Source organism: Trachurus japonicus, chromosome 22 (genome assembly GCF_045865225.1).
Source record: "Trachurus japonicus isolate A0001 chromosome 22, Traja_1.0".
Taxonomy (NCBI): domain Eukaryota; kingdom Metazoa; phylum Chordata; class Actinopteri; order Carangiformes; family Carangidae; genus Trachurus; species Trachurus japonicus.
The window spans coordinates 24091626-24104111 of NC_140928.1; the positions used below are offsets into that span (position 1 = coordinate 24091626).

Sequence of the window (12486 nt, forward strand, 5' to 3'; positions counted from 1 at the left end):
TATTCAAATTCGTTTTCCTTACTCGGGTAAACTCGTGCGGCAACTCGGGACAACTCGGTGCGACAAACAGGACACCTTTAAGTGAACCCAGCAGGATGTCCAGCACAGTGATGGGGTCACATCCTGGCTTGTCACAACCTCAAACTTATGTGATTCACTTGAATCCCACTTTGACACCAAGTATTGTAACGCTGAAAAATGAACCTTTCTTTTACATGAAATCAGAAATGATAACTTGTAAAATCAGGATTAAAATTCTTTGAATAAAGAAGAGAAATTTACGGTGGTGGAGAAGGCTCAGTGTGTCAGCTCTCTCTGCTGTGATCTCTGAGCTGTGATTGTATCTCCAGCTGCTGAGGAAAGCTGCTCTCTGTGGGTGGAGGAGGCCTGCACACACTGATATGAAGCAGCCGCTCTGAAAAAACAAAGGGTGTGTGTGTCTATGTGCCCTGCCCAGGGATGAGGGGCGCTGAGGAGAACATGAAATGCCTCCACTCCTTTCCCACCTTCAGGGATGACCGGGGCCACTGCAGAATTAATTTATTCGCCAGTAAGATTTCAGAGCAGGGGAGCACATGCACAACAACTAACAACAACATTTACCAACCTGTTGGCTGCACATTTATGTACAACAGAAACCAGGCGAGGGACACAACACGGTGTAGTTGGGTGGTCAGGACAGAGGACAGACATGTTGGTGAGCACAGGTTCACCACAAAACCAGTATGAGCACTGCACTGAAGTGTCACTTCCACACACACACTCACTCCAGGCCTTTGCCCATTTTTGGATTATCCAATGAGTCATAACCGTTCTTCAGAAACTTGCAGGTCACACCACAGAGGCTTTGTCCATCTTTATTCACAGTCTAAGCTATTAAAGGGATACTTCACCCAAAATCGATAATTCACCAGTTTTCTACTCACCGTCATGCCACCGGAGAACTTTCAGAGTTATCAGAACACTTTTGGATTTCCAGGGGAGTAGAAAATTGGTGAATTATCGATTTTGGATGAAGTATCCCTTTAATGACCTCAAATCTTCATCATCCTCAATGAACTGTCCCTCTGAAGTTCTACAAGTGCGTCATTTGTTCATCATGTATTTGGTCTTAAAGTATTAATAAAAGGTTTTACTTGATAATGGATGATGAGAAGTCAGAATTATTCTAATTTATTCTGAGGAGGATGGGAAAGAGTGAACCACTTTACATAACACACCATCCGAGAGTCGTTGAGAAAAAACACACATTTTCTTCATAGATCACCTACAATTACCTCCTTGTCGTTTTTTCCTCTACAGCTAAATTACAGGAAATAAGGACATTATCTCTCCTTAGTCACCGTGTTGAATCATGTCCAGAGCTGCTTTTAATCACATTGTTATGACACATGCTTTTGGCCTTTTGGAAGTCAAATGTCATCACTTCAATTTATCCTCATGGACATGTGGGTCAAACTGTGGCATAATTAGTGAAAGAATTTATGATTTATAGCCAAAAATGTGTTTGTTTTTCAAAGTATAACTTTTAATGCCTTTAGTGGATAGTTGAGAGTGACAGGAAATGGGGAGGCAGAGAGAGGGGGAAAGACATGCAGTAAAGGGCCGTCCGATGCAGGATTCAAACCGGAGTGACCTGGATCTTTGACCTTTGCCTTGACCTTCATCTCCAAATTCTGATCAGTTCCCTCTGGATGTGAAATAAAAGCGTGTGTCAAATTTGAAGATGATACTGAATCATGTTCATGTTAATGGGCCTGAAAACATTATGCCTCCAGCCAGTTGTAGCTGACATGGAGCAGGATTCACTCTGTGATGAAAACATGGTGATGAGTTAACAGACCGACCTGTGGTCTCTTTACATGATGGACGTATATATTTTTTTTAAGCACTTTATTTATAGACTTTTTGCAGAACACAAAACAACACATCAACCCCGCCCACCCACACCCCATAAGGCCAAAAAAGAAAATGTATATAAAATAATAAATAAACATATAATACATAAAAAAGGAAAAGAAATGCAATGTATATATCGTCATATTGATGTAAACTCACATAATAGTATATGTATAAAAAAAAAACATTCATATGTTCCTACACGTGCACACGTCATAAATACATGGACACGCTCATATTCACGGAAATACACGCGCACACATATATATATTCTAGGGGTGGGTATTGCCAAGGACCTCACGATACGATACGCATCACGATACTTGAGTCACGATACGATACGATATTGCGATATCCAAATTTTGCGATATATTGCGTTATATTGCGATATTCTACGATATTCTACATAGTTCACTGAAAAATGTAAAAGGAATTATGCATCTTAAAATCCGAGTTGTATGTACATCAGATGATAGTAATAATTTATGGGACAAACTGAGTCAAAACAATGTAATTCAAATTATCCATGCCATTTTATACAAGTGCAAGTTACAACAACATATTTGCATGTACAACACACTGTCTGAGGTAGCAGTACAGTGACACCTCGCGGAGCAGAGGTGCGGAAGTTGTACTGGATTTACGTCTGAAATATGATTTATTATTTGAAAAATTTTTTTTTTATTTTTCTTTTGAAAAAAAAAAATCGATATTTAAATATTGAATATCGATATCGTATCGCGATATATTGCCATATCAATATTTTTGCCCACCCCTAATATATTCATATTTATACATGTACAAACACATACTATATCACATACAATCCTGTATAAATGACATGACAGGAACATTCTAATCCACTACACGGATCCAGCTGGTCATTAAAGGCTGGCACGCCAGAGCGATGTTAAGTGAAAGATATGTTTTCAATAAACTCTGTAAAGGGAGTCCAGGTTTTAATGAATCTGTCTTTGCTACCGTTAAGACTATCTCAGCTTCTCCAGTGGAATCATAGAGAGAACCTCCTTAACCCAGTGTTTGAATGACGGAGGTCTTACCGACTTCCACTGCATAAGGATCAATCTCCGTGCCATCAGCGTTAGAAGCGCTATGGCATTCATCTGTAAGGAAGTAAAGTGTTCTTCTGAGGGTGTTGTCCCAAAGATGGCGATTACTGCGTCAGGATCTACAGTAACACCTCGTATGTAAGATATAGCTTCGAAAACCTTTGTCCAGAAGCTGTTCAGAGACCTGCACGCCCAAAACATGTGACCCATGGACGTATGTTTTTATTCAGACATGGTCTCTGTTTATTCTCCAGCGCACACACAAGCCTCGATAAATAATAACGACAGAGAGACTGTGATCACCAACTGGGTTGAAAATAATGCAGCAACAACTCAGTTATTTTCTCCTCACACAGATTTCCTGCAGTGCTGAGTGTTTAAATGTGGTGATGGTGGACTAATGTTCTTTCAAAGTGACACCTGCTGATGTTTAAACCATCTTATCATTATTGATAGAGAGCTATGAAGAAAATCTGAAAAAGTAACATTATTATCATTATTATTATTATTATTATTATTATTATTATTATTATTATTATTATTATTATTATTATTATTACTACTACTACAGTATTCACTGCAGATTTTCAGTGGACTGACACTGATCTCTGCTGACTCCATACAAATGTGATTTAAAAATCTGTGTGTAAACATGTTTTTTGTTTTATTACTACATCAATTATCTGCATTAACAGCCTGACCATTGTCTAAACTGTCTCCTACAGGGTTGACAGAATAATCTAAAGGGTATCCAGTGAACTACAGACCACCGTGGAGGCAGTGTTTGGCTTTAGGATTGCTTCCCTTTATAATACAGTTGATTTAATTATTGATTGTCCTGGTAAATGCATGTCTAATCATCACAAGTTACTCTCTGCCATTCAGACAGCTTTTTTAATTTATGTATGTTGTTCTCGGAAGGAATTAAGCAGCTGAGCTGACAGTCCCTCAAGAGAAGCTGGTATTTAAGATTTAGAGCCAGACTCATGTGCTTAGAAAAGAATTTAAATAACATTTTTTAACAACGCTGGAAGCCACTTCAAGTGTGCCCTAGTATTAGGTATGAACAATGTGCTCTTATTAATAGTGTGATTAATAAGAACAATGTGATTAATAAGAAGCAAGAGAGGAAAAGGGTGTTTAAATGTGTCTCCATCTTAGTTTCTGTTTCAAAAAGAACAACACATTTAGTTTCTATGTTTGAGCATTTAACAGTTGGAAAAGTAAACACACATTAACTTTTGCTCCAGCGGTTGTAAAATTAAAACAATCATGAAAGATAATGGTTAGTGCTGTTGTGAGATGCCTTCAGCATCTCCTAGTTTGGGTTCCTTCAGTGTCACTAGTTGGAGCTGAGTGATCCACACAGGTCTACTCCTCCACAATAAACAGATCCATGATTAAAACTAGTAAAAACGCTGAATAAAGCAGGTCCATGTTCAGAATCAGACAGTGATGTTCATCGGACAAAGGACAAGAGTTGATCTTCCTTCCTTCATGACCTCCGCCTACGGTCATGAGCTCTGGATAGTGACGAGGAATAATGAGATCACAGATTCTCAGCCTTAAAGTCAGGGCGAGGAGCTTTGACATTCAGTGGGGGCATGGAGCAGAGCTGGTTTAGGTGTCTGGTTAGGATCCTCCTGAGAGAGTGACTCTCATTTTTTATTTTAGGTTTTATAGAAATGTCCAACAGGTAAGAGACTCTGAGGTAGAGATGCTGAAGAGAGTATACATCTCAACTGAAATCAAAATCGATAATTCACCAATCATCTACTCACCATCATGCCAAGGAAGGGTTCTCAGAACTTTCGGAGTTAGTTGGAGTTCCGGGGGTGTCCGTACTGACACTTGGGTTGATTTTGGACGATTCAAAAGTGAACTCTATCCGCCGCCATTATATGAAAATCTGTTGCCAGCCGAACCCCCCCCAGAACTCCAGAAGTGTTTTGATAACTCAGAAAGTTCTCCAAACCCTTCCTTGGCATGACAGTGAGTAGAAAATTGGTGAATTATTGATTTTGGGTGAAGTGTCCCTTGACGTACACTGAGGTCTCAGTGTCTCTTTTCTTTCTCTGCCTCTGTTTCAGAACTCGGGTATTGAGAAGGCCTTCCTGTTTGATGTGGTCAGTAAGATTTACATCGCCACAGACAGCAGCCCAGTGGACATGCAGACGTATGAACTGTGCTGTGACATGATCGACGTGGTCATCGACATCTCCTGCATCTATGGGTCAGTAGATACTAGACTTTTTTTTTCAGCTGCTCTATTCATATTGGCCATAGTTTCCATTTCATATCTAGATGAAAATTAAAGCAGACATACTGGTGTACAAGTCAAAGCTGATGCAAAGGTAATGCTCCAACATTTGATGCTGCTCTGAGACAACGACTGGTCTTGTAACTCTTTAGACACATGCTGTGTTTTAGTTGAGTCATGATAATCATTCAAAATCATTAAGAAAGGTTTGTCAAATTTACTACAAACTGTAGAGTCATAAACATTGTATTTACATTGTTTTTTTTAAATTATCTTTTAAAAGTAATTTTTTTTTTTTTTAAAGTATATTTTTGGGGCTTTTTTATTGCCTTTAATTGATAGCACAGTGGAGAGTGAGACAGGAAATGGGGAGGCAGAGAGGGGGAACGACATGCAGGAAAGGGCTGCCCGATGCGGGAATCGAACCGGGGCCGCCTGCAGTGAGGACTATAGCCTCAACATGGGGCGGCAGCTCTACCAAGTGAGCTAAACGCCACTTAAAAGTAATTTTTGGCTGTGACTCCAAAATAGTAATTTCTGCAGTTGGAGAGGTGGTACTGATTTGAGGCAGGGATGGGTGACAGGAGGAGGTTTTACTGAAAAGAATATTTTTAAAGAAAATACGTTCATTTCAATCTGAATTTTAAGGTGTTGTGAAGCGTAAACTTGCACAACACTGTTTCTAATCCAAGTACACATTTTTGTTTTCTTTTTGCATCTTTGTCTCTAACATTTCTCAAAGAATATGATAATTAGCCAATTAGGGTAAAACCAAGGGAGCCACAGATTCACCTGATTAACTACAATTGGTTGAATTTGCAACTCCTCTTGGCTTCGCCCGACATTAGAGAGAGTTATTCTGCTCATTTCACAACTTCCCTGTTCTGGTCCACCGCACTCTCACTGTCACATTTGGCTGCAGCAGCAGAGAAAAAGCTCTAAAGCAGCTGGTGACCACCGAGGAGCATTTAGCACCCGAAGAGCCAGAGTGGGAACACTGGTCAGAAACATGACTCCTGATGGAGGGTAATGATGCTCTATAACTGCTGACCCCACCAGGTCACCAGAACACCTGAAAGGTGATGTGTCATGTCTCTTGTTCATAAGTAGTAGCCAAAAACATGGAATATCTGAAAAGTTCTGCCTTTGACAATCCAGAAAAAGGCACGCATACATACACACACACACACACACACTGTATGTCTTTACAGTGATTTAGAAATCTGTCCTACACACTGACCTTATCAGGCAGATATGCTTTCTTGACTAAGTGTAAACAGTGGTAAAATGACAGTTTACATCCTGTTATGGTTTACAGTTCATTGTTATATCATGCAATCCTTGCACTGTTAACTGTTTGTGTACTTCAAATCTGAGGGGTTTATGTTGAAGAAAGTAAAACATTGAATGAAGAAATCGAATTAAACACCTAGTTATTGATATGATTATCAGCCTCTATCTGTGTGGTGGTGGTTATGGAACTGATTATGGCTCAGGAAAACACTGGTGGCTGAAATCACTGTCCTTATGGAGGTGAAGTGTACTGGGTAGTTGAACTGGCAGACTGGATATAATAGTGGTGCAGAGCTGAATGTGAAGTAAACCCCTCTGATCCCAGCAGAACCTGCTCTGTAGCCTCTCCACAATAATCACTGCAGCCGGGAGGATAATTAGCTCCTGATCCAGAGCTGTGTGATTCAGTGGTTCAGAGTTCAGTCACAACCTGGAAGAGGAATTAATGAGACAACGATTCCTCCGATGTCATGAAGGAACCAGGAGAAATGAGCAAATAGGATCAGAGTCGCAGTTGCGACCCATGAGCACTCAGTAGTCATTATGACATGATTAGATCATGGATCTCTCCACATTTCATTTTGATCTCAGCTATTACACCTGTTGAGTTTTCTGACTGTGATGCTATCACAGAGACAATAAGTGTAACTTAGTAACTCTGTAGCATCAGTACATACATAGATAGACCACATACAACAGAGCCAAAGAGTCTATACAACAACCCACATTAGTTCCTGCTAAGACTTTTGCCAGGGAGTAGCAGCAGTTTCACAGAACAGGCAGCTGCTGCACATTAACCAGCATGGAAACATTTCACCTGTCACCTGGATCTGTGCTGCAAACTCTTCACTAACAATCCAACAACACAGTCTGTCCATGACATGTAGCAGCCAACTGCTCGCAATCAAACTGACACAGACACACCCTCCAGCTGGCTGAGATGAAAACCACAATTTCTTGCTTTTTCCAGCCTTTTAATTAATTTACTAAAAAAAAAACATTTAAAAGTCATGCTGGCATTTTTGTAACTAAACCAATTAGCGCTAATTTAATGTGTTAATAGCTATGTCTTCACTGGGGTCTGATGTTCCCTAATTGTGACCAAAATGATACATTTCCTGTTTGAGAAATGATAATTAATTTGCTAATGATAAGTGGATGAATGGATGGGTAGAGCCAAGTTCCCCCTCATTCATTTTCTTTATGCTCAACCACAGTCTTCTTAAGCTTTCCACTGGGAAGAATAATCTAAAGGTTGTCCTCTGGGATGCTTTTCTCTTATAGTTCTCTAATAGTCTGATGAAGTAGTCAGTACATCAACAGTAATCATTTTCACTCTGATTGTTCCTGCAATACATGCATCAAAGGACACAGGGAGTTCCGAGGAAAAGTGTCAGGATGCCGTCTGTGTTGAACGCTACAACACCACCTTTGTCTAATGTGTCCACTTGAAGAGACGTTTCATGCTCTGGTGAACTAGAAACATGAGTTGGGCTGATTGTGGTGTAGAGGAGGGAATCAGTCTGAGACATGAAGTATCCATCTCTAGTGTGGTGATAGACATCAGCTCCATTGTGTGTCTTTTCACCTTCTCGTGCAGATTTAACTCTCTCGTCTTGGTTGTTAAAGGGAAACATAAAGAGGTCGCTCATTCTTTTCAAATTGTTTCTAGCCTCTGTTACTGCATCTAACATAGGCTGCCGAAAGTCACACAACTGTGCAGGCTCCTCCTTTTCCATGTCTGTTTCCAATGCCTCTACCATGTTTTGTCGAAACCTGCACAACCTTTGAAATTTAATGGCATTTTATTATTGTCGTTTCTGAAGAAGAGAGATATTTTAATATCACGATCATCAGCTAAAAGAACACTAACTAAGGTCAGTGCAGACTGATGATCGGACTGCAGAACAGCAGTAAACACAGCAGCAGACGTATTTGAATGACACAGATGTTAATTAACCTATTTCTGATGATCACAGATGAGAAAACAAACCAGACAACATTCATGCATCCACTCTCTGCCACTTAGCTGTGATCATGCTGTATAGATCAAGGAAAGTAGCTCTCCCCCTGTCAACGTCTCCCAGCGTCCAACGTCCTGGTTCCCAGGACTGATGACAAATATATCTACCCCAAGGTCTCCTTCTATCTGAACCGTTTGAAGCGTGTTACTCCTTTTCTCTAAGTTTCTATGTCAGATATTTATGATTTTTCAGTTTTTTATTCATTTATAATGAGTCACTCCACTGTTGCCTCATGTTGGAGAAACCCAACATGAGCAGTAAGTGTGTGGGTGGAGCTGCGAGACAGAACCGAATATCTTTAGCTGGAGAGGGAGACAGACGACCACCAGAGCCTGACGATCCACTCTCTCTGTGTCTCTCTGGTATTTTAATCTTTTCACATTAAGCCATCTTGTGATCCACTGGGGGAAAAAAAATCCTGGTTCTCCCAATGACAGGACAGTCTCAGTCAGTTGGTTCTTTTCCCCTGATTATGCAGTGACAGATACAGTACTCTCTTAGCCAATCATCTGTCATGATGAGCTGCATGACAGTGCAATCAATGTAACAACAACAAAACCCCTTTCACTGCAACACCAGGAGCTGAAATCAGTTTTTGGCAAGGAATAAACTCCAAATTATGCGTTGCAATTGCCCTTTACTCATTTTCCAAGTGGTAAAAAGTACTGGTTAAGGTCAAATCTTCTAAATGTAACTCTGGTGAGTGACATAAGGTCATTTTTGAGGCAGAAAACCCCTGTGCCAAATGTCTGTTACACACACAGGCCAGATATAAATCATATTAATTTCAGTCAATCTAACAACAATATTGGACATACCAAACACAGAGACATAAAAATAACATTATTGACAATGATTGTGTTACTATAACACTTGATTACATTATAAACAGCCAAGCGTACATGGCTGCGAAATCTGTTAAAATGCACGTTGTCGTCTTACAAGTACATACCATCGTTGTTACCGCTGACAAACAGTCAATGTATTTGTTCGAAAATGCTCTTTACTCCCGCGGACAGAAATCAGTTTTTGGCACTACACCGGCAAAGGCAACACAGTACCACTCTGCTTTGAGAATAAAGTCAGAATTCTGACATTAATCTCAGAATTTTGAGAAAAAAGTCAGAATTTAAGGCAAGGCAAGGTAAGGTGAGGTGGATAAGGTTAAATCTCAAACCATGGCCTTAAATAGCCTTATGTCTGTACAGTTTTGATCTTCAAAAAAACATGAAATAACTTCTACTTTAACTAAAGGACATAGGAAACTTTATTTCTGTATTTAGCTTTCAGTCGTCAGTTTTACTGATGATTTTCTAAAGCTGCCCCTGATATTATCAGAGATTCAGGACTTTAAAGTGGGTAAGGAAGCATAATCACTCACACTTGATGATCATGGCCAGCAGTTCCACTTGAAAATCTCAGAAATATTTGCGGCCCACATCTGACCTCAGATAATACAGAGTTCATTATTCACATTCTCACAGCAGTTTTTCCTTTTATGATAACAATAGAACATTCAGGGCTGAATTTCGAAGCAGGAAAATATCCTATTTTTTAAAATTCTTTTCTTTTTTGTTCACATATCACATGCATTTTCCATCTGTCTCTGACTCCTTTTAATCCTTCACATTGCTCACCAGTCTTTCACAGAATAAGCATTTATTAATAGAATGATAAGTTTTATTTAATAATTTGGAAGACTTGCCCCCACTCAGAATGTACATATAGGATATAGGCTCCATTAGTTTCTGTGTGTGGCCCATGGCAGAGTAAGTGTGAGTCAGTGTAACAGGACGTGCAGGTTGTGTGACAGATATTCAGATTTTCAGGAGGTTGTGCACTGAAAACAGAACAGTGGGGTTTACTCGGAAAATAATTGGGCCAGCTGTCATGACATGTCATATAATTCTTGTACATTTGAACAACACCTCTGAATTTTTCATGTCAAACCAGTCATGGTGTACAAGCCTAACAATATGATCTTAACTATGTCATTGAGTTTGACAAAAGCAAGGGGGTAGGTGAATGTAAGGGTAAAAGAAGAGGAGAACAGCTAGAGCACAGTAAATATAGCCTGGCTCTCGCCAGACCCTTGTAGTTCCGCAAAGCTACGCCAGAGGCGCTACGCTCAGCTTCGCACAAGGGTCTGGACTCGAGGCCAATGCAAACTTCTTCCCCGGAGCAAAAAATAATGAACCAATCAGGATCGCCGGGCGGGACTTTCTGAGGTGTGATGTAGCGCTGAAGCGACTGTTTGAGTCAAACAACAATGGCGGCTCGCAGTGAGTGGCTGAAGTAGCATGTCATTCAAGATAACGGACAAGTGGTTTATCCAATCACATACAAGATTTTTTTACAAGGCCCCGCCTTCTGAAATGAATCGCCTATGGAGCAGTCCCAGACCCTTGTGCGGAGCTCAGCGTAGCTTTGCGGAACTACAAGGGTCTGGCGAGAGCCAGGCTACAGTAAATAAGCTTGAGAGCTCTGTAGTTAGAGTGACTAATTGATTTTATCAGAAGAGATAAGAATAAAAAATACACAATCTCATATACATACATAATGTAATGTAAAAATTACTGTCAAAACAGTGAGCAGTAAGTCACAAGTGGAGAAAATTTAAACCTAATTGAAAATAAGAATGAATTTAGCAAAGAAGTCCATGGATACATACATGTGGTTCTGATGTCTTGTATAATCAAAATGGTCATTTCCAAATACATTTTTTTAATTTTCTGCAGTAACATGAATATTTCCCATGCTGTGCCACAATTGAATTGTTTAAATATTTGTGTAAAGACAGTTTGTTATATCAGCTCATTAACCTGACAGTCAGCTTCCTGTTCTTAGGCCTGTGACCTTTGGTGTCATACAGTATGTCGCACAGATGGGCTGTGGTGAGTACAGAGAGCGTCAGGCAAACAAGCAACCAAGCAAACAAGTTCACTGCAGTGATCACTGAAGACACAGGTCTATTTAACCTTTATTTTACCAAGATGTGATGTGACTTGAGATTGGATTGCTTTTGCAAGGGAGACCTAGCCAAGAGGCTGAACTGGTGCAACAACAATAATAAAAAGCAGTTGGTCATAACAATACAAACAACATTACAATAAACGGTCAGTTAAGAATAGCAGCTGCACATTATTGTGCAGCTGCTATTCAAGGCTCTGCTAAAAGAGCCTTGAATTCACCCGAGGAAATGAGTCCAGGAAGTTGTAGAGAGTTCTGAATGTGGTTCCAGGACCAGGAGAAAGCTGCTCTGTATGACACCGCTGGGATTTTATACAGCTTCTGTGTGTAAGAGCAGACGCTGTAGCCTACACACTGTGAGCTGGAAACAGCTTGCACAGATAGGAGGGGCGTTTATCCTGGATGGCTTTGTAAATAAAAATCCAATGGCGTTGTCCCCTCTGGTTCAGTGAGGGCCAGGAGACCAGAGAGTGGAGAACACAGTGGTGGGTCCTGAACGCTGAGTTAGTGATGAAGGGTAAAGCACCGAACAAAAACAGTTTGCAACTGCACTTAAGAAGGAAGCAAGTCGAGGGCAGGTGTTGCGATGAGCCCACTGGGGCTCTGATTGGTCCGGATCAGAGCAGCGAGGAGGCCTAAAGAGCCTTGAGCATTTCAGACAGAGTACAATTTGATGTACACCAAAAAAAAGTTGTCTTTTTTAGAAACAACATGTGAGAATGGCCATAGGTCCTGTAAAAACAGCATCTGCACGTTAGAAAGTCTCTGGTGTGTTTGGCCTCTGGTCATTTGCCCTCCCTCTTAGGACAAACACAGCACTTGGGGTCTGTATGAGTGGAGTACAAACAGCAATGTGGCTCATCTCAGATGTCACATGTTGTTAAGGGTCATGACAAAGGTGCAGTAAAAGATTCTGGAGAAAGACAGCAACACAAATGCACGTCACCATTCAGACACCAAGCTCCCCAAA

At 40.4% G+C, this 12486-nt stretch overlaps 1 protein-coding gene across 4 annotated transcripts in view; it reads left to right on the top strand.

Annotated features, from left to right (window-relative positions):
* Positions 1-12486, top strand: part of rragd (ras-related GTP binding D) — a 44981-nt gene that overhangs the window by 8687 nt on the left and 23808 nt on the right. For all 4 annotated transcript variants that reach the window (XR_015034733.1, XM_085767534.1, XM_085767535.1 and 1 more), the window contains exon 6: positions 5060-5202. Coding sequence is in view for 3 of the 4 variants with exons in the window: in XM_085767534.1 (XP_085623660.1) it covers positions 5060-5202 (143 nt within the window). In the remaining variant the exon portion in view is untranslated. The remainder of the gene's footprint in view (positions 1-5059; positions 5203-12486) is intronic.